Source organism: Danio aesculapii, chromosome 25, assembly GCF_903798145.1.
Source record: "Danio aesculapii chromosome 25, fDanAes4.1, whole genome shotgun sequence".
Classification (NCBI taxonomy): Eukaryota; Metazoa; Chordata; class Actinopteri; order Cypriniformes; family Danionidae; genus Danio; species Danio aesculapii.
Genome location: NC_079459.1, coordinates 6,328,470 through 6,348,895, shown reverse-complemented (window position 1 = coordinate 6,348,895; position 20,426 = coordinate 6,328,470). Strand labels below are relative to the sequence as shown.

At 36.3% G+C, this 20,426-nt stretch overlaps 1 protein-coding gene and 1 long non-coding RNA gene across 3 annotated transcripts; both read left to right on the top strand.

Moving 5' to 3' along the window:
* The first annotated feature begins 990 nt into the window (after positions 1-990).
* On the top strand, positions 991-7,515 carry tnni2a.2 (troponin I type 2a (skeletal, fast), tandem duplicate 2). The gene is made up of 7 exons (XM_056451486.1): positions 991-1,097; positions 2,724-2,755; positions 5,543-5,579; positions 5,663-5,791; positions 5,871-5,960; positions 6,044-6,220; positions 6,315-7,515. The coding sequence occupies exons 2-7, from the start codon at positions 2,748-2,750 to the stop codon at positions 6,408-6,410; spliced, it is 537 nt and encodes a 178-aa protein (XP_056307461.1). The 5' UTR covers positions 991-1,097; positions 2,724-2,747; the 3' UTR covers positions 6,411-7,515.
* Positions 7,516-8,353: 838 nt separating this feature from the next.
* On the top strand, positions 8,354-14,103 carry LOC130219183 (uncharacterized). 2 transcript variants are annotated; one of them, XR_008836039.1, is made up of 3 exons: positions 8,354-8,650; positions 11,602-11,690; positions 13,781-14,103. It is a non-coding gene; the product is annotated as an uncharacterized LOC130219183 (long non-coding RNA). The 2 variants fall into 2 exon arrangements; XR_008836040.1 differs by having other exon boundaries at positions 8,356-8,545; positions 13,781-14,102.
* The last annotated feature ends 6,323 nt before the right edge of the window (positions 14,104-20,426 follow it).

The window sequence follows — 20,426 nt, the reverse complement described above, 5'->3', positions numbered from 1 at the left end:
ATGTTGACGTCTTGTGCCTGCTGGATGTTTAAGGCCATTTCGGTCATCATACAGTAAACATCTGCCATTTTCTCATCAGTGACATGCATCTAAACAGTCTTTAAGTCAATGCGTGTAAAATTTTGGACATCTTCTTGGACACTTTTACTGGTTCAGATTGCAGTTTGCTGCAATTATAAATCGCCCATGTCTTGATGTAGTTCATTATGATGCGATTTACCTTCTATGTGCGATTTGATTGGACAGGAATCACAGGACAGATTCACACTCTTTCCTCTCCATAAGTACCAGATACTTTCTTATCAACACTCTGTATTGCTGGAAAAACATTTTTCAATTTTTAGCGTGCTTCACACAGGTGAGTGGGCTTGACAAACCACCTGTAAGTGACACACTGTCTTCCTTTCTGTATGCTTTGAGAGAAAAAAAACAACAAAAAATATATATTGACTTGACGTCATAACATTTGTACACTGCAACTCGCTTGCCTCTTTTATCCTCACTTTGGGTAAAACCATCTGCTACACAAGTAAATGTAAGTATTTATATACCTTTTTATCCTAACTTTGGTTTATGACTGAATTAAAATGGCTAACTTTATTATGATTCAATTTAATAGGTAACGTTAACTCCTTCCTGGCACCTGCAAGAAAAAATAAGCTGGAAATAGAGGGTGCAGAACATCCTTCAATAGGTAACTACATTGTATTGACACATTGATCCTTTAGATAGATAGATAGATAGATAGATAGATAGATAGATAGATAGATAGATAGATAGATAGATAGATAGATAGATAGATAGATAGACAGATGCTTGTAAAGAAAGAGGTCTTTGTTAGAAAGCCATTCTCTAAATAAAAGAATCTTGAAGGACAGGTTATTTATACTGAAGGCTCAGTGAAGGAGGGATAGTGCCGTATTTCATGACCTTGTCAGCTCATTGGTTTGGTGGTTAATCCACTTCCATAAAGAGAAACCATGGATTTGCAGAGAGATCAGAGAATGCAATATATATCTTCTTAGCACGTCTGTTGCCTGTGTCTCGGTTTTACGGCTACCCGTCCCTCGAAGACTTTCTTCAGTTCCTGTAGAAAGGTGAGAGAAGTTCTCTTAGTTCAAGTTTTACAAAGTTTTTTTTTTCCTAGATATTTGCTTTTAAATGTAGTTTTTAAATGTAGGTTGTGGGACTGAGGATGGAGGTGATGAAGAATGTTGTTGTTTTTTGTATCTACTGAAAATCACTATGGTAAAAAGGTCATCTGCAAAGAACAATAATATAATGAGTGGATTGTTTGAGTTGTACTGTTATCTAGACTAGAGCAATTGTGCATTCAGACCTAGTCAATTAGTAAAAATGTTAACATCTTATGATCAGTGCTGGTTATTATAATTCTGTTCCTTCTGGAAACATCCTACTAAAAAGCACACCAACTAACCTGAAGGGTGAAAGGTCAGGATTTGATATACTGACTGCTGGTTTGCCATTTGAAAGTGAACACCAACATGACATAAATCTGTGACTGATGCTTATGTCTTCCTCCACCTGTCAACACCTTTTTTTTACAGTGCTTACTAACTGATTTACAGTACTGTGTCATGTAAAAATGACCACGGCGTTTACAGCATTTAGCTTTCGTAATGGTTTGAAGAGCACAATTTTTCTCCAAACTCCAGAATTTGCATGGATGTCTTCAATTAATCCTGACTTTAAATGATTCTTAAGTATTTATTTCAACCGACTTTAACACAATAAAAACAAGGCTTTTAAAATACCTTCATCTATTCTACTGTTGTGTATGTTTCCAGAAATCAAATCCCCAATCTTCTTCCATGGCTACTTAGAATAGTTCTTCTTCAAATAGCCTTAAGTGACCTGACTGTTGTCTTCGCAGCTTTCTAAGTATGTGATTGAGGCATTAAGAGCCCATTTAAGTGTACTAAATAAGTCAATCAGTGTGTCATCAGCTGGCCAGTTAGTCCGGTCTGTCTTTTAGAGCGGGAGTATATTAAGAAAGACATCTGAGACGGTTGTTTAGCTGGGAATAAAGGAGAGCTGTGTTGTCATATCTTTGACATCCCAGAGATGCGCTTGAAGATGGGCTGTGTCTGCAGCTGATGTACTGACCTTGATATCATGTTGCACTGAACTCCTGCAGAAAATCCTCTCAGATGAGTCAATGGGGATTTGGGGAACATGTGGTCTTCTTGAGTTTACACAACTTTTGGCATTAACGGTGATGGGGAAAGGTCACATGATCAGATTGCTTATGATTTGGTGCCTTTGGGTTGGATTTGGTTGATATTGGTTGGATTTAGTTGGTAAAATACAAGGATTGTGTTTTCAACACTGGATTGTAAACCTGATGCTGTTGTTCATCGAAAATATTTCATTGTGATTTGTTGTTAGGCTTCGACATTCCAAACAAATAGCAAGAGTGTGATTCAAGGACAAACTTAGAGGTGACAATCCTCAGTATCAAGATGCCATTCTTATATTAATCATATGTTTAATTAACTTTCTCATCTCTGCTGCTCCACTGTAAATAACAGTTTGATATTCCTACTGTTGAATTAACTTTAGTTACACATATTACATCTCCGAAATATATTCATGGTGTGTTCTGGCACATTTTGAAAATATAGCATGCTTTTTGTTATTATTTTGGCATAGAATTATATTTTGGCCTCTTATTCATTTCTCTTTTATCTTCCTGACAAAAGGAGGTGTAAAGAAAACTCTACAAAATGTCTGAGTAAGTATTTTCTACCTTGATTTTACTATTCAGAATCTCTACATTTTTACCAGAGAAAGGGTTCATTTAAGAATTATTTAGTAAGAGGTACATTTATAAGTCTCTATAAATAATATATACTGTACAAGTCCATATTTTCACTTTATTATATAATTCCCGGAGGGCCACAGCTCTGCACAGTTTGTTCCAACCCTGCTTCAACACACTTACCTGTAGGTTCAAACAAGCCTGAAGGACTTAATTAGTTTGATAAGGTGTGTTTAATTAGGGTTAAAGCTAAATTGCGCAGAGCTGCAGCCCTCAAGGAACTGAATTTGACACCTGTGGTTTAAACGAACATAAACACGTAGCGTACTGTTCTGTATGGAAATGTACCACTCAGTGAAATGGCCCACTTGTATCCACTAGGATTACCACAGATTTACCTGTCTAAAAATTACCTGTAACTGACACATTAACATCTGGTTGGAGTAATCTAACTGTACGTTCACCCCGAAAGTGGCTTGAGTGTCAAAGTTGTCGAAAGTCATTCATTTTCAATGGGAGCCGGCGGGAAGGAGCGCCACATCTTCGCTGGTGTGGGCGTCGAGGAGAGTTGAAATCAAATCAACTTTATGGTAATGAGATATGACGCAGAGGCAGCAATATGAATGTTGAAGTCCACCACTTTAGAGGATTCCAAAGAACACAGTCACTGTGAACTTTGGTTCCGACCACAGTTGTTCCCAATGGTTTAATTATTGCGGTTGTCTAATTTAAAATTATTTACGATGTTTTCTTAGTGACATAAAAAAGGCAAGTAATGGTGAGTTGATTTGTATTAACGTTATATATATTTTTTTTTCTTAAAAAATGTGGGAATCTCACTCTAACTATAACGACGTATTGGTGCTTCAGAATATTTCAGACATATGGGCATGTATTGGATAAGTGGAGCAAAGCCACACCACATGCAACAATTTGCTCTTACATAGTTAAATAAATTTGCTAAAAAGCGTGCAACATTTTCACGCTTGAAAGCATGTTTTTGCATGTAACTGATCGATGTAGCCAATTTTGATGCTCGCGCCAGCACAGCTGTGAAGGCAGACAGCGTAGTCGTCAAGGCGGCCAAAGCGAACTTTGACGCTCTTGCCGCCTTTGGTGTGAGCACACAGTAATATTGCTGTTCACCATCTCAGACAGGTACCTTAAAAGTCACCCTGAGGTAGAAACAGCTCAGGGCATTGATATGGCAAGACAGTCGATTAACAGTATAAGTAACAGTAGGTTGACATCACAAAACACATTTTAAAAAGGGCTGTACTTTGCAATTTTTTCACCCGGAGATGAAAATTCCAATAGTATCTGGATGCAGCCTTGATAATGCAAGCTGAGACTGCATCTCTCAGTGGTGCAATGTCAGACACAATGCACTCAATAGAGCTAATGATGTCACTGTGAGGGGTAGGGCTAGGGGTGGGGTTAGGTGAGTGCATTAAAAAGCATTGGATGCAGCTCAGATTGCACTGCACCAGATCAGCATCCAGACCCCTCTCGAAAATTCTGCTATTTATTTCTCACACTCATTTCGTTCCAATCCCCCAAGACCTTCTTTCTTCTTTAGAAGACAAATTCAGATATTTTAAATACAATCCAAGAGCTTTCTTACCCTTTATAGACAGCAAGGGTTGTGAGATGTTCAAAGCCCTGAAAGGCAACCAAAGACAAGTTTCAAAGCATTTAATGTGACTAATTATATGAAGAACACATTTGTGCACCAATAAAACTAATGTAAAAACATCTTTGTTTGCCTATGTTCTATCTTAGGGCGCACTCACATTAGGTACAGTTGCCTTTAACCATGCCAAAGCGTGATTGTCCCCATCTCTTCTTCCCCTAGGCCTGCATTTTTACCAATTGCATTTTTACCAATTGGACCTGAGCACGCTTACATCATCAATGAGGCGCTCTCGCTCAGCACAGTGGAGATTGCTTTATTTGTATTGTTTTGTATTCTTTTTTTGTCATTTAGGATGCTGTGACACGCAGTCAAACACTCTGCTGAACAGATCCACTACTTTTGATGCTCATAAATTAACATAAAAGTTCTTGTGCTGCAGGTATTAGGAGGTTTGCTGAAGGTGTAGCTGATGTGCAGCAAGGGGTTTGCATCTTTAATAAACTATGACAGTTCACCGTCATTGAAAATTAAGAATGATTAATAAATCCAAATGAAACAGTCCCCTAAAAGTGACATCGCGTCTTCAGTTTCGGGCTCAGGTGCGCTTTGCACTCACACTACAAGCGTGCCACGGGAAAGCCCAAGTGAACCGTGCTCTGGCACACCTCTTCCAACCAGGCCAGGGCCGGCCAACTGAACTGCCAATTCAGAGCATGTGCACTCTTAAGCTATGTGTGATGCTCATTTACTAAAGCAAAACAATGCTTGTGCTGTTGACTAATGGCAATATGTCATAGTAAACACACACCCTGACAACTTGATGGGGAAGAGAAAACATTGGTAAACAATGCCGTCTTTTTTTTTTACTTTTTTGTGTGACTTTTTTGGCTTCATCAGATTTACAGTTATGATAACAGAATTAAGATTGTTTGGGGTTTTTTAGATTATATTTTTCTAATTATTCAAATGTAAAAACCATAGGCTCATGATTTAGAGCAAACGCTAACTATAGAAGGCTTAATAAGACTTAGAAAACCAAGAAATCTTATGAGCACTCTATTTAAATTTAAACAAGGTACAAATAGCACATAAAATATTATCCTACTATTTTTCCTCTTCATTAGCAAGCGACTGTCGAGCAGTAAGAAACACAGCCTGAAGGTAAGGACTCATGTCTGATTAGCTGATCCAAACCAACATGCCACAGGTCCATTTAAAATGATACAAAACACTTTTTCTTGCAGAGCATGATGCTCCAGGTTGCAAAAGATTTACTGGAAGCTGAGGCTGTTGAGAAGAAGGAGGAGAGGAAGAGATACATGGAAGAACATTGTCCTGAATTTTCATGCCCAAACTCCAAACAGGAACTAGAGGTCAAATTCAGTTATTATTACTACAAATATAAGCTTGTGTGTTTTCGGAGGTTAGATGTGAACTTTACTTTGTCAACAGGAGTTCTGCAGAGAATTACATGAAAAAATTGAAGTGATTGATGAGGAAAGATATGTTCTTGAGCACAAAGCCACCATGGTTGTCAATGAGGTAAAACGTTTCTCATGTATCTCCTACTTTGTGAACTATCAGCATGGAGGTTTTTGGAGTGTTTTGATTCTTTTGGGTGTCAGGTCAAAGACTTAAACATAAAGATCGTCGACCTGAAGGGCAAGTTCAAGAAGCCTCCTTTGAAGAAAGTGCGCATGTCTGCTGACGCTATGCTTCAGGCTCTGCTGGGATCCAAACACAAGGTCTCTATGGATCTGAGGGCCAACCTCAAACAAGTCAAGAAGGAGGTCAAAGAGGAGGTGAGGATTCATTTGATGTTTTTTACATTTTCAGGTAATCGAGGTTATGAGTTCAAAAATGTACATGCTGTAAATCTCACTCTCATCCCAACAGAATAAAGATTTGCGTGATGTTGGTGACTGGCGAAAGAATATTGAGGATAAAACTGGCATGGGCGGCAGGAAGAAGATGTTTGAATCTGAAGCTTAAATCATTAACTTTTTCTGAATTAATTCTGAAATATTTCACTCAGAAGTGATAATTCTGTCATCATTTACTCACTTGTTCCAAACCTGTATGATTTTGTTTGAATGAGATGACCCAATTGGGTCACAGGAACAACCTACTTCTATAGAATGAAAATAATACTATGAAGATCCGTGGTTACCATATACGTTTTGTTTTTGCATCTTTTGTGTGTGTGTGTGTGTGTGTGTGTGTGTAGTTATAAATGAAGTTTGCTTATAAACTAATTTCGAGAGGATCACATGCTTATGATTGACCATGGCTGGTCCCGCATTAGCTATTTTACCAATCAGATTGATCCAAACGCACATTAATAACCAGATTTCCTTACCTTGGTCATCTTCACCTTGAAGAATCCCGCCATCCACCCCTACTTCTCCTCCTCTTTCCAAGATTAATCCAGGACAGGGCAGCTCAGTGGTTAGCACTGATACCTCACATCAAGAAGGTGGCTTGTTCGAGTCCCAGCTAGTTGGTGTTTCTAAGTGGAGTTTACATGTTCTCCACATGCTCACGTAGGTTTCCCCCGGGTACTCCGGTTTCCTCCCACAGTCCAGAGACGTGCAGTATAAGTGAAATTGATAAACCAAATTGGCACAGTATATGAGTGTTTTAGTACTGGGCATTCACCGCATAACCAATATGCTGGTATAGTTGGCGGTTCATTCCACGTGGCAACCCCTAATAATCAAGGAATAGGTCGAGTGGACAAATTCGAGGGAGCTCTCGAGACCTACCTGAGCAAAGACTCCCCTCTCTCCCGATGAAACGGGAGGGAGCACCAGGCTCAAGGATCTTCTGAGCTCATAGCTCTCTCCCGGGACAACATGCCAAACACACTTTATTATCAATGATCCGCTAAGTGTGAACTTTTGAAACAAAAACATACAGGTTTTTAACAACTTGAGATTGAATACATAATGACAGTGTTCACTTTGACTGTTCTGCAGAAAATGGACTGTTTAATTTACAATCAGTAAACACTTAAAATGAAAGGTTCAGTTTGTAATTCTCAATAGATTAACTGTTTGTCAAGGTGACTTTTCTAAATAAACAACTCAACTGTAAACTGATTTCTGTTTTATCTTTTTTAAACTCTTCATTTGCACTCTTAAGGAGTCCTATATGACTGTAAACATTCCTCGTCTTCTGAATTATTTGCTGACACTGTTAAAAAGAAAATTGCTTTTCCTTACAGTCTTAATATGTACTAGATTAATTATCTTGCTGTGTCTTAAACCGACTGTCATACTATAGTTTTCCAAGGCCCTTAATCCGTCTGGTTAAGTGATACCACTTTGCATATCTCATAAAGACTTGCTCTGCATTTTTCACATCGAATATCCTGAAGTCTGCCACGCTGTCTGCAAGGTTCCCTTTGACTTCAAACTACAACACATAACTGATTTCCATTCTAAGCTAACTTCTGCTTGTTGGTTTATCATCAAGGTAAGATTCTTCATTTTTTTCAAATCCCATTTACAATGCTAATACCCATATAATTATAATATTTTATAATTCTTGCAGAATGATGTCCGGTATATGTCTCGATGGACCATTGGGTGAGTAAATTCAAGGCCCTAAGCATTTGCTTTTGTATTTCTTTATCTAAAACTGTATTTACTCATATTAGTTTAATACCTACATGCAGGTATCATTTGCCAGAGGTGGCAAGTCTTAAAAACAGCAAGTAGATAGATAGATAGATAGATAGATAGATAGATAGATAGATAGATAGATAGATAGATAGATAGATAGATAGATAGATAGATAGATCAAATAATAAGAATAACATCTTTAAAGGTTAAGTTATTTTTAAGAAGGGAACACGGAAGGTATTTGTGGTGTGAATTTCAGATGCGTGTCTGATCCACTGCAGTTCCTTAAAGAGAAATCTGAGGTTTTGCTGAGCCATCAAAGAATGTCATTAAAAACTGTCATTGCCTGTCAACAGCACGTGTGAATCCTGCTCGCAGCCTTCTTCTTTGGGTGAGCACGTCTTGCTTGACAACCCTGACTCTTACATTGGATCTGAAGGATTTAACACACAGTTTCTTTCCTGGACTAAATGACGAACACCTGCTTTCTGGATTAAACCTGTAATTCTGCTAATAATCTATTTAATACTATTAGGAATAGCCATGTCAATTGAGCAGGTTATTTTTAAACCATTGAAAATGGTGCCTGTCTGCTGGAGTAGTTTGGTAGGTTTGTGATGATACAAATACTAACTGTGCAATAATAAAAGTCCTTTATTATTGCCTTGGCAAATGTGTGCATTTCAAAGCATGGGTTTTATTATGAAATTGTGAAGCTTAATGGCATTACTTAAAGGGATGGTTCACCCAAAACTGAAAATCTGTCATCATTTACTCATCCTGCGCTTATTTCAAACTTTCCGTATTCGAGTTTCTTTTTTTTTTCGTCACAAAAAGAAGACATTTGGAAGAATGTTAGAAACTGGTAGCCATCATTTTCCATAGTTTAAAATTTTTTCATAGGATAAATGTTGATGGATACAGATTTTCAACAATTTCTAATTATTATCTTTTGTGTTCAACAAAAGAAAGAAACTCAAAAAAGTTTGTCACCCCTAAAAGGTGAGTAAATTGTGTGTAAATTTCAATTTTGGTGTAAACTACTCCTTTAACATGCTGCTATGAAAGTAACTTTGAATTATATATCTATGACGTAAGATGACTTTTAATGTTCATAAAGTAATGAGAGTAATGAGCTGATCTCTTAATAATATTATGTACAGTATGGTTTGGTATAAGAATAAACGTGTGAACAGCTTCAGTGCAGCCAATGTGTTGCTCTATGAATTATGATATGATGATTTGACAGAAAGCAAATACTCCTGTGAGGAGCTGCGTTGGGATTTGATTTCACTTGCTTTGCTCAAAATTTATGAATGCTAGCATAAATTTTGTAACACAATGCATAAAAAGCTAGGGATAATATAGGCATTTTTGGTTGTTTGCTGTACAAGTATAAAGTGTAAATAAACTATAAAGATGATTTTTGTTCATTTGATTAGCCCCCTTAACATTTTTGTTTTAGGATTGGCTACAGAACAAACCACTGTTATCCAATAACTTGCCCGATTAACAGAACTTTAGTTAACTTAAGCTTTTAAATTACATTTTAATCTGAATATACTAGTATCTTGAAAAACAGCTGTAAATATTATGTACTGTCATCATGGTAAGTACAAAAATAAGTCATTAGAAATCAAGTTATTAAACTATTTTGTTTAAAAATGTGTATTTTTTCTTTCCGTTAAACATCATTTACAAAATCTTAAAGGCATAGTTCACCCAAAACTGAAAACTTTCACCATCTACTCACACTTTACTTGTTCCAAACCTGTTTAACTTTCGTTCTGCTGTTAAACATAAGAGAAGATATCCGTTCTTCAAAACCTGTATGCATTGACATCCATAGCATTTGTTTTTTCTTATTATGGAAGTAAATGGTTACAGGTTTTCAGCTTACTACAAAACAACTTTGAACACTTGAAAAGGATATAGTGAGTAAAATTTCCTTTTTGGGAAGGAATTGAATTGTACTTAAGTTGTTAGCTTCCTTAGTGTTCCCAACAGTGGTATTTAGTACATTTTATCTTACAACAGAGAGAGAGTGAAAGTTATGTCAATATCAGTTTCAAAATGGCATCGCTGGTCATGGGGTCAAAGACAAACATATCAAAGTGTCTAAATGACATTTATGCTGTTGATTTATGGACTGTCCCATTCAATAAAATGAAGTACTGTATATGAAATAGTATTTACAATACTTTGTTAATGAAAGCTACAGCATACAATAGCATCATTGGTTATTAAAACATAAACTGTAATAAACACTGTAGTAGACAGTACATTAGTTTTTACTACAGTAAATTGTGATGTGGGCAAAAAAGTTCTATTGTTGTACAATTTTGTTTTACCTAAGTAATATAAAATTGTATATATAATACCTATATATATAAACCTATATAATTACAACAACATTTCTAAAGCATGGTTCAAAAACAGTATTTACTATAAATTATAGTATAGTATATTTAATTTGGGTGTTTGACAACTTGTATGAATAGAACTGTCACTGTTTTTTTATTTATTTTTATTTTTTGCGATGTACTTTGTAATGTAATATAGGCATTGCCGGTATAAGTTTCTGATGGTATGATAACCTTTGATAAAAATACCACGGTATCACAGTATTGTGATTACTGCTCTAAAATAAGTTATTTTTAAATGTCTGGGTAAAACAAACAAACAAACAAAAAACCCTTTTTGACCATTGAACACAATTTATTTTATTTTAAGAAACATTTATAATATAAAAAATTTGGAACAGTAAACATGTCAGGCTAAATAGTTTAAATAAATCATTGACTTCTGCTCTTTTAAATAGGTTCAAAAACACAGATTTATTTACAACACAAAAAAATACATAAAAAAAACCTTACATCTACCTCGGGACCGATATAACAGAACTTATAAGTGGTATTAAAACCTTGACTTTTCTAAATCGCGGTAAACCTTGAAACGGGTTATTATCCCATGTCTAATGTACTGTAATTTACTTATGGTAAAATTGTGATACATCACCAAGTGAATAAATACTAAAACCATTTACTAAATATAATAATCATAGCCTACTAATTACTATAATGTTTTGAACCAAACTATAGTAAAGCATTTACTTAACCTGTTATGGTAATTTTATGGTCTTACTGTACACTGTAAAACATTATATGATCAATTAGTTATGACAGCATATGTTTATAGTTCATTGTAACTTATTAAACTAAGTTAATCATGTTCTAACTTAATTGTATAAGTTATGCAAGCTGTTTTAAGACACAATTAATTTGATTCAGCTTAAAATTTTAAGGCAGCTACTAATGTATAGGCCTACTGCAGTATTTATTACAGTTTCTCAGTTTCCATAGAAGCATTCATTAAGGAGTGGAATATATACACAATATATGCACAAAAGTAGAATATATGCATAATACACTTGACTAAACTACATTTCCAAACACTATTGCATTTACTATAAATAAGTGTTTTAAATGTGTGTTTTGGTGAAAATGTCAGTGAAAAACTTACAATGCGCGTGTTTAACCTCTGATTCTTCTTTCCAGGGAAAGATGAATGTAAACACCGGAAGACATGTGGATGGAGAGTTGCAGAAGTCTTTAGCGATATCTACTGGACAGGGTGGGAGTTGCAGGTAACACTTACTCTTCCAGTCATAAATTATTTACATTACTGAGGTTTATGCAAAATAATATATACTGTAACATGAAACTGGTGAAACTGCACAGATTGTTTTATTTAAATTTATGTTCAGCATTATTACATGCATTGATAAAGCTTTCCTTTGTAGTGCTCTTGTTGTTGTATACCTCTAATTCTGAATTATAATGAAATGTTTTATATTAATTGTGTATATAATTATTGATTTGTTTGTCAGTACAACTTAAACATATTATAACAGTGACACTTAAAATGATTTAGTGTTTGTGTATTACACAGAGAAAGAGAGCTTTGTCTCTCGTGGGATACAGTTAATCTTTTATGTAATATACTGCAGTGTTGAACATCTGTAAGTGTTGAAAAAGTGATGACAGTAAATAATATTTGACTATATATTTTTCAAGACACTTCTATACAGCTTAAAGTGACATTTAAAGGCTTAACTAGGTTAATTAGGTTAACTAGGCAGGTTAGCTTAATAAGGCAAGTTATTGATGGTTTGTTCTGTAGACTACAAAAAACTAGCTTAAAGGGGCGAATAATTTTGACCTTAAAATGGCTTTAAAAAAAATTAAAAACTGCTTTTATTCTAACTGAAATAAAACGAACAAGACTTTCTCCAGAAGAAAAAATCTTACCAGACATACTGTGAAAATTTCCTTGCTCTGCTAAACATAATTTGGGAAATATTTAAAAAAGAAAAAAAAAAATTCTAAGGGGTGCTAATAATTCTGACTTCAACTGTATGTATATATATATATATATATATATATATATATATATATATATATATATATATATATATATATATATATATATATATATATATATATTCTGTTTATGTTACATTACCTGATCTGCCTGCCATTATATCCACCTATTTCCTGTGGACCATGATACTTCGGGCCTCACATTTACATGTTAAAAATTAATTGGCTGTAAGGAATATAAAGAGAAAATTATCCAGAGAAACAGAACTCACTGTATTATTTTTTAATAAAATGTGAATGTGAAATTTACTAAAACTCAACAACAACAGAGTTGACAGAAAAAAATAATCTATAAAATGAATCGCTATCCTAAACAGTTTATACAAATGAATGAGAGAAGAACAAATGACATGCATGTAGCATTATTCATGAAACTGGAAAGGGTCAACCTTGCTAAGTGTCTGTGTTTTTTGATATTTTATTGATTTTATTGTCTGCAGTAGTTTTTGTTGCCCTCGTTTCATCTACTTTTTTAATAATTAGTGAAACAATGTCCTGGTTCATTAAAGCTTTTTGTACTTCATTTTCAGAATGTTTATTGTTGTTTTTTTTCCTTTGAGGTAGGTCTTTGGTACTGCTCCATGCTCCTTTTTGCAGTTGTAACAATTTTGATTTATTTTAATGGTAAACATGTCTTGCGATGTCGATTGTTCCCTGTTTTGTGATGTAAACTTTTTGTAACAATTATAAAATTAAATAAAAAAAAGTGTTGGTTCAGTGGTGCCTCCTTGTGGACAAATGGAGTAGTAAAAAATAATTCAAAGCGCCTGTGTAGTGTACAAATAATAATAATAATAATAATAATAATAATAATAATAATAACAACAATAATAATAATAATAATGATATTAATAATAATAATAATAACAATAACAACAACAACAATAATAATAATAATAATAATAATAATAATAACAATAATAATAATAATAATAACAACAACAATAACGATAATAACAACAACAACAACAACAACAATAATAATAATAATAATAATAATAATAATAACAATAATAATAATAATAATAATAATAATAATAACAACAACAACAACAACAACAACAACAATAATAATAATAATAATAATAATATCCTACTTTGGCCTTAAAATAACTACAATTACTGCAGAGTCTACATATACTGTAATATCACAACATAAATATCTATCTTTTCAGATTTGAAAATAAAAAAACTATCATACAGACAGTGATGTTCACCACCTAAGAGAGCTCATAGTGCTAAGTGTTGTCTACATGCCTCAGCTGCTGTCATGATTCATTCATTCCTTTTACAGGTCAGATGATGGATGATGAGGAGAGGAGCATGGTTTCTTCAGGGGAATGTTACCACGTTTCCATTTAATGCAAGCCACTGTGAAGCTGACACATTTTTCAGTAAGTAATGCTATTCGTATGTGATTTAAAACAGAGGGTGAGCGGTAACTGCATGCTAATTAACTTAACCAATATGTTGATATAGATTTAGTGTAAAAGCAGGTTTTACTCAGAAATTACAAATCAACCATAAGTAGCACAATCAATTAAAATTAACTAAGGATTGCCCAGCCTGATCTCAAGAGGAAACACAACTTTGGTCTTTAATCCATCTTCCCATTCTCATTTAATTGTTTTCGACAGTAAAGTCTGCTTATCTGTTTTTACTTAATCACTGTATATTGTGCTTAGAATATAGAAATGAAGATTTATTTTCAGATGTTACAGCCAAATCTTATTTTAAATGACATATGCATGGTTCATTTTATTTAGATCATATAGTTCTTAATACCCGATTAAAATAAGTACAGGTAACATATAGCAACTTTTATGTAAGTTAACTTTAACAAAAAAAGTAGGTTTATCTGACAAGTAATTTTAGAAATTTTAGAATTAGTTGGCTCAACTTAATTTTGTTGCATTTGTTTTAAGCAGTGTTACAGTGTTTAATATACTTTAAAAAAGGCTGGAAGTTGACCCAACCTAAAACGTCTGATGCAGCCACTTGCCTCACTTTTTATAAGTTAGATCTAGGTAATACTTTTTACAGAGTATTTAACACGTTGTTCAATCATATAAAAAAGTGCAACTTTTAAAAGGAGGCATGTCATCATACCCCATCCCTAACCCTCATTGAGAAATTAGCAAATAATACGCAAGGCAAGGCAAGTTTCAATTTATATAGCACATTTTATACACAGTGGCAATTCAAAGTGCTTTACATAAATAGGAATAAAAGAAAAAAATAATAATTAAAAACAGTTTAAATGTGGTAAAACAGGTTATAAATCAATGAAAAAGATGAGAAAAACATAACAGTGCGATCTGTCGGACGTAGCACAGTGCTCATTTAGTAAAGGCACAGCTAAACAGAAGTGTTTTCAGTCTTGAATTGAATGTGTCTTGATTCAGCAGCGAGGGGCGTAGTTGCTAAAAGCCGATTCACCCTGCTTTGACTGAACTCTTGGAATTTCTAGTTTATATCATCCTAAAGATCTGGGTGATTTGTTTAGTTTGTATTCAGTGAGCATATCTGTAATGTATTGAGCTCCTAGGCCATTTAGTGTTTTATAGACAAGTAGTAATACTTTAAAATCTATTCTGAATGTAACTGGGAGCCAGTGTAAAGTAGTGACGGTAAAATGACACTTTCTGAACCAGTGAACCGATCGACACAATTGTATCGGAAAAAGGTACGTTACTCAAAGCTTTCTAAATCAGAGCTCGATGAGGACCTCTACTGGTTAAAGAGTGGCAAAAATGTCAAATGTTCACAACTGACCAAATCATTCATGTAGTAATACAACAACAGTAATATAAACAAATTACTCAATTACTGTAGTTTTTTACACATAAGGTATGTTACATTACACCACCGATGACTGTAGTAAAATCCAAGGTATTCAAAAGAATTGACATTAGTTGTATTCCTTCACCCACCCACTCATTTCAAGCGGGGATCGAGCCAGGGATTCCTGTATGGGAGGCGAATGCTCTAAGGAGGAGGCTATTGGAGTGTGGCTTTTAGACTGCACTCGGCAGCTGGCCTCCATTATACATTATACTAAAATATGCAGTGGTCTTCTTTAAAGATAGTTGTAAAAATACGCTAATACACTTTAGTATGGCTCAAAACTTTTTACTATAAATTACTATTGTATTTTAGTTTAATTACTGGTGGGACCAGTGCAGTGCTTTGAAACAGTAGAGACATATGTAATCAACGCCTAATTTCTCGCTATATATGTACTAACCCATGAGGGTGTTTAAACCTTTGAATCCAAATTTGAAGCAGCCATGTGGGTATAAGCTTTGGACGTCGCTGATCACGTGATGATGGCAAATTGAATCAAGCTACGGTACACTGCTTCACTGCGAGATGTATAATTTTTTTGATACATGCTTCGAAGCCTCGGTGCACAATGTCACATCACTAGTGTAAAGACCTGAGGACAGGTGTGATGTGTTCAGATTTCCTGGTTCTGGTCAGAATCCTGGCCTGTCTGACTGAAGCCATTACAGTAATCCACCCTGCTGCTGATAAAAGCATGAACAAGTTTTCACTGGAAACCAAGCATTTGATTCTTGCATTTTTTTAAATAGGCCTACTAAAAAGTGACAAAAAGATTGCTTAGATTAATATGAATTATATAAATATTAAATCAAAAAGTTGTGATTTGCTGTGAGAATGTGTTGAACTTTTACCACACTCATTAGCGTCACATGATCTTTCAGAAATCTTTTTATTTTACTAGACTGAAGCAAAAGATTTGTATTATTATTGATCTTGGTATAGGCCTACTCTCATTGGACTCTTTATTAAGTACACCTTCCTACTATAATACTGGGTTAGACCCCTTCATTTCTTGATCCAACAAGATGCTGAACATATTTTTCTGAGATTTCTGGCCCATATTTTAAGTGAAAGCATTATAGATTTGTTATCTGCTGCAAACTTTAGTCACACTTTATTTTGATGGTCCGTTTGTTGAATTTAAGTTACATCGCATCTACATGCAAACTAATTCTCATTATATTATAAGTAAAATGTTAGATTGGGGTTAGGGTTGGGGTTAGGGTTAATGTAAGTTCACATGTACTTGCAAATTTTCTTATAGTCAGTTAAATGTCTGTTTAGCAGCAGTATCAACATATATTAAGCAGACAGTCTATTAATACTCAAATGAACCATCAAAAGTAGTTTTACCAAATCTTCTATTGAAAAAAATCCCAGAAAACTCTATTCGATTAAGATTGGGTAGAGGACAGAACTTAGCAGTGGTTCGAAGTAATGAATTACAAATTCACAAATTATTGTGTAACACTTTACATGACTTACTTTACTTGTTCATAAGACTGTTATGAAATCTTTATAATCATAACTTGATGCGTCATGAATGTGAATTAGATTTCATGAATGCTTACAACAACTGTCATCAAGTGTCATTCGCCCACCCCCCACGCCTCAGTCAAAAGACATGTGGTGTAGGTAAATTAGGTATGCTAAAATTAGCCATTCTGCGTATGAGTGTGTGTGAATGAAAGTGTATAGTTGTTTCCCAACGATGGGTAGCAGATGCTGCGTAAAACATATGCTGGATAAATTGACGATTCATTCTGCTTTGGCGACCGCAGCTTAATAAAGGGATTAAGCTGAAAAGAAATAGAATGAATGAAACATGTAACCACTGAATCCCATAGTATTTGTTTTTCCAACTATAGTAAATGTACTACGGTAGTATAGTAAGTAAATTAATTCATGCTTCCATCATTGTACAATATGGCTGTTACTCAATATGCGTTCTTCAGCGGTCCTGCGTCCTCGTGTTCTTGTGTAACATCATAATCAGCTGCCAAAGTTCAGTTCCAATACTCAAGACCGCAAGAACAGAAGATGCATGAAACTTCCTGGATGTGATCTGGATATCGAGGATGCACCGATGCAGACTTGAGCACCGAACTCCCTCTAGAAATCCCAGAAGTCTCAGCGGCATTTTATTTAGATTTATTATTAAAGTTTAGAAATAGAAATTATTTACCTCAGGAGTTTCCCTAAATGAAACGGTGAAAGTAAACATGATCATGAACATCTTAATAAAGGAATGAACACATTAAGGGTGTTTGTTTGTTGAAAATTGTATTAAAATCTGTTTTGTTTATATTGTGCAACGTATATTTATAATGTTTATATGCAGAGTATATATTTTAAAAAGGGGAAAACAATATATCGTTGTATGAATGCTTTAATGTTTAAATAATTTTCCATTAAAAAACTCATGAAGGTCACATGACCATCAGGAAGAACGCAGCATCTCATTCCTCACAGGACGCGTTCTCTGTTCTCGTGGTCTCCCGAGTTCTTCCAAGGACACCTGGCAAGACCGGTCTCCACAAGAACGCAAGTCCGTTCTCTGCGTTCTTGGAATTGAGAAACAGCCTATATCTTTTTTGATATAGGCTGTTTCTCAATTCCAAGTGGTATAGCATGTCAAGGGTGATTAATGATGACAGAATTTTCATTTGTGTGTGTATAAGATGGAATAACTTTCACAGTATAATACTTACTGCTCTTTTAAGAAGCTTATTTTTTACTCATAATTGGAATGGAAGGGCATTCACTGTGTAAAACATATGTTGGAATAATTGATGGTTCATTCCGCTGTGGCGACCTTTGGAATAGAGACTAAGCCGAAGGAAAATGAATGAACTTTTACTCTAATTGCACGAAATTTATGGTACTTTTACTTGTGTCTTATTTTATTCTTTACTTTTGGGGACTGCTTAACTCCTTAGAATGCCCACTGGGCCTGGCAAGATGATCCTTGGATCGGCTGTAAAAAAAAAACACCCTGGAACAGGGGAGGAATTGATGGTGGCTGAAGGATCAAGTGCTGAAGATAGCTGCTGAAACCATTTGCACAGCAATCCAGCAGAACAAGTGTCGGCCCCCAAAAAACGCAACATCATCTTCGTAAGGCAAGGGAAAAGACACAGGTGGCAGGTCAAGTGCCATCTGGGCTGCTGATCTCTGCTCTGGACTTGCATCTTCAGGTGGACCTGGGAAAACATTTGAAAAGGGCATCGCTATTATGACACATTTGACTATTTTAGACAGGTTGTCCTCCTGGAGCCCACTGTCCTCTGGGAAGACTGAATACAAGAATCTGGAGTTGGTAGAGGACTGTCGAAGGAATGGTTGGAGGGCACACTGTGAGCCCATTGAGGGATGCAAAGGCTTTGCTGACCATTCCTTACATCGTGCACCCTTTCTCATTGGCATTAGAAGAATGCAAGAAATGAAAGCCACCAAGAACATTACTGAAGCTGTAGGACAAGCTCTCTAGGTGGCTCTAGATCAAGTGGGGAAATCCATGGTGTAGCATGCCACTTGGACACATATTGTGAACTAATCACCACCATTTGTGTCACCCAGGTGAGGGTGTCTGATGATCTTAGACCCAAGGCACACCATGACCCATCACTGATTGTTAAAATGAAATTTAAGTGAGCCTTATCAATTATGGTTTTACCCATACTCGAAATTTGTCCTCTGCTTTTAACCTTTCCAAGCGCACACACATTTTGAGTAAGGAGTGAGCAGCTATTGAATCCAGTGCCTGGGGAGCAATTAGAGGTTAGGTGCATTGCTCAGGGTTATCAAAGTTTGAGAGATTGCAGTTCATTCACTCCCCCCATCTTCAATTGAATGCCATTCAAGGAATTTAACCTACAACCTTTCGATTACAAGTCCAACTTCCTAACCAACACCAACAACTGTCCCCAAAGCACCACTTATAGTGTTCAGTGTGCCACTGTGTCCAAGTAGCACCGCCTGGTGTATTAAGGAAGTTACTTGAGTGTTATTTTTCAATACTCTTTCCACCACTGGACCTCAGTTACAGTATAGCGAGTGGTTACAAGTATTACTGTTGTCTTTCTCTCAGCTCAAACCAGTCATTCTCATTCACTTTTAGTGTCAATGTAACCCCGCTGGTCCTACGCCACCCAACCCGCTCCGAGCTGGTATCGAACTGGTGACCTTCCACATGGGAGTCAGGTGCTCTACCAAAGAGGCTAAAGACCATGGCCTCTATCATCTGTCGCTAGAGCACCTTTAGAGGTCAGAGGAGTGAGGTTTACCTGCACAGCACTTACTAGCTGGCCTTTGTTACACTCACCCCCCTAAACCTCACTCCCATCTGCGTCACGGCACCAACGTAACCCCGCTGGTCCTACACCACCCATCCCGCTCTGAGCTGGTATCGAACCGGTGACCTTCCGCATGGGAGTTAGGTGCTCTACCAAGGAGACTAAAGACTATGGCCTCTAGAATCTGTCGCTAGAGCACCTTTAGAGGTCAGAGGAGTGAGGTTTACCTGCACAGCACTTACAAGCTGGCCTTTGTTACACTCGCCCCCCTAAACCTCACTCCCATCTGCGTCACGGCACCAACGTAACCCCGCTGGTCCTACGCCTCCCATCCCGCTCTGAGCTGGTATCGAACCAGTGACCTTCCGCATGGGAGTCGGGTGCTCTACCAAGGAGACTAAAGACCATGGCCTCTAGCATCTGTCGTCAGAGGAGTGAGGCTTACCTGCACAGCACTTACTAGCTGGCCTCCGTTACACTCACCCCCCTTAACCTCATTCCCATCTGGGTCACGACACCAATGTAACCCCGCCGGTCCTACGTCACCCAACCCGCTGGAATCAAACTGGCAACCTTCCACATGGGAGTTCGGTGCTCTACTAAGGAGGTAAAGACCATGGCCTCTAGCATCTGTCGCTAGAGGTCAGAGGAGAGAGGTTTACCTGCACAGCACTTACTAGCTGGCCTCCGTTACACTCACCCCCCTTAACCTCACTCCCATCTGGGTCACGACACCAATGTAACCCCGCCGGTCCTACGTCACCCGTCCCGCTCCGAGCTGGAATCAAACCGGCAACC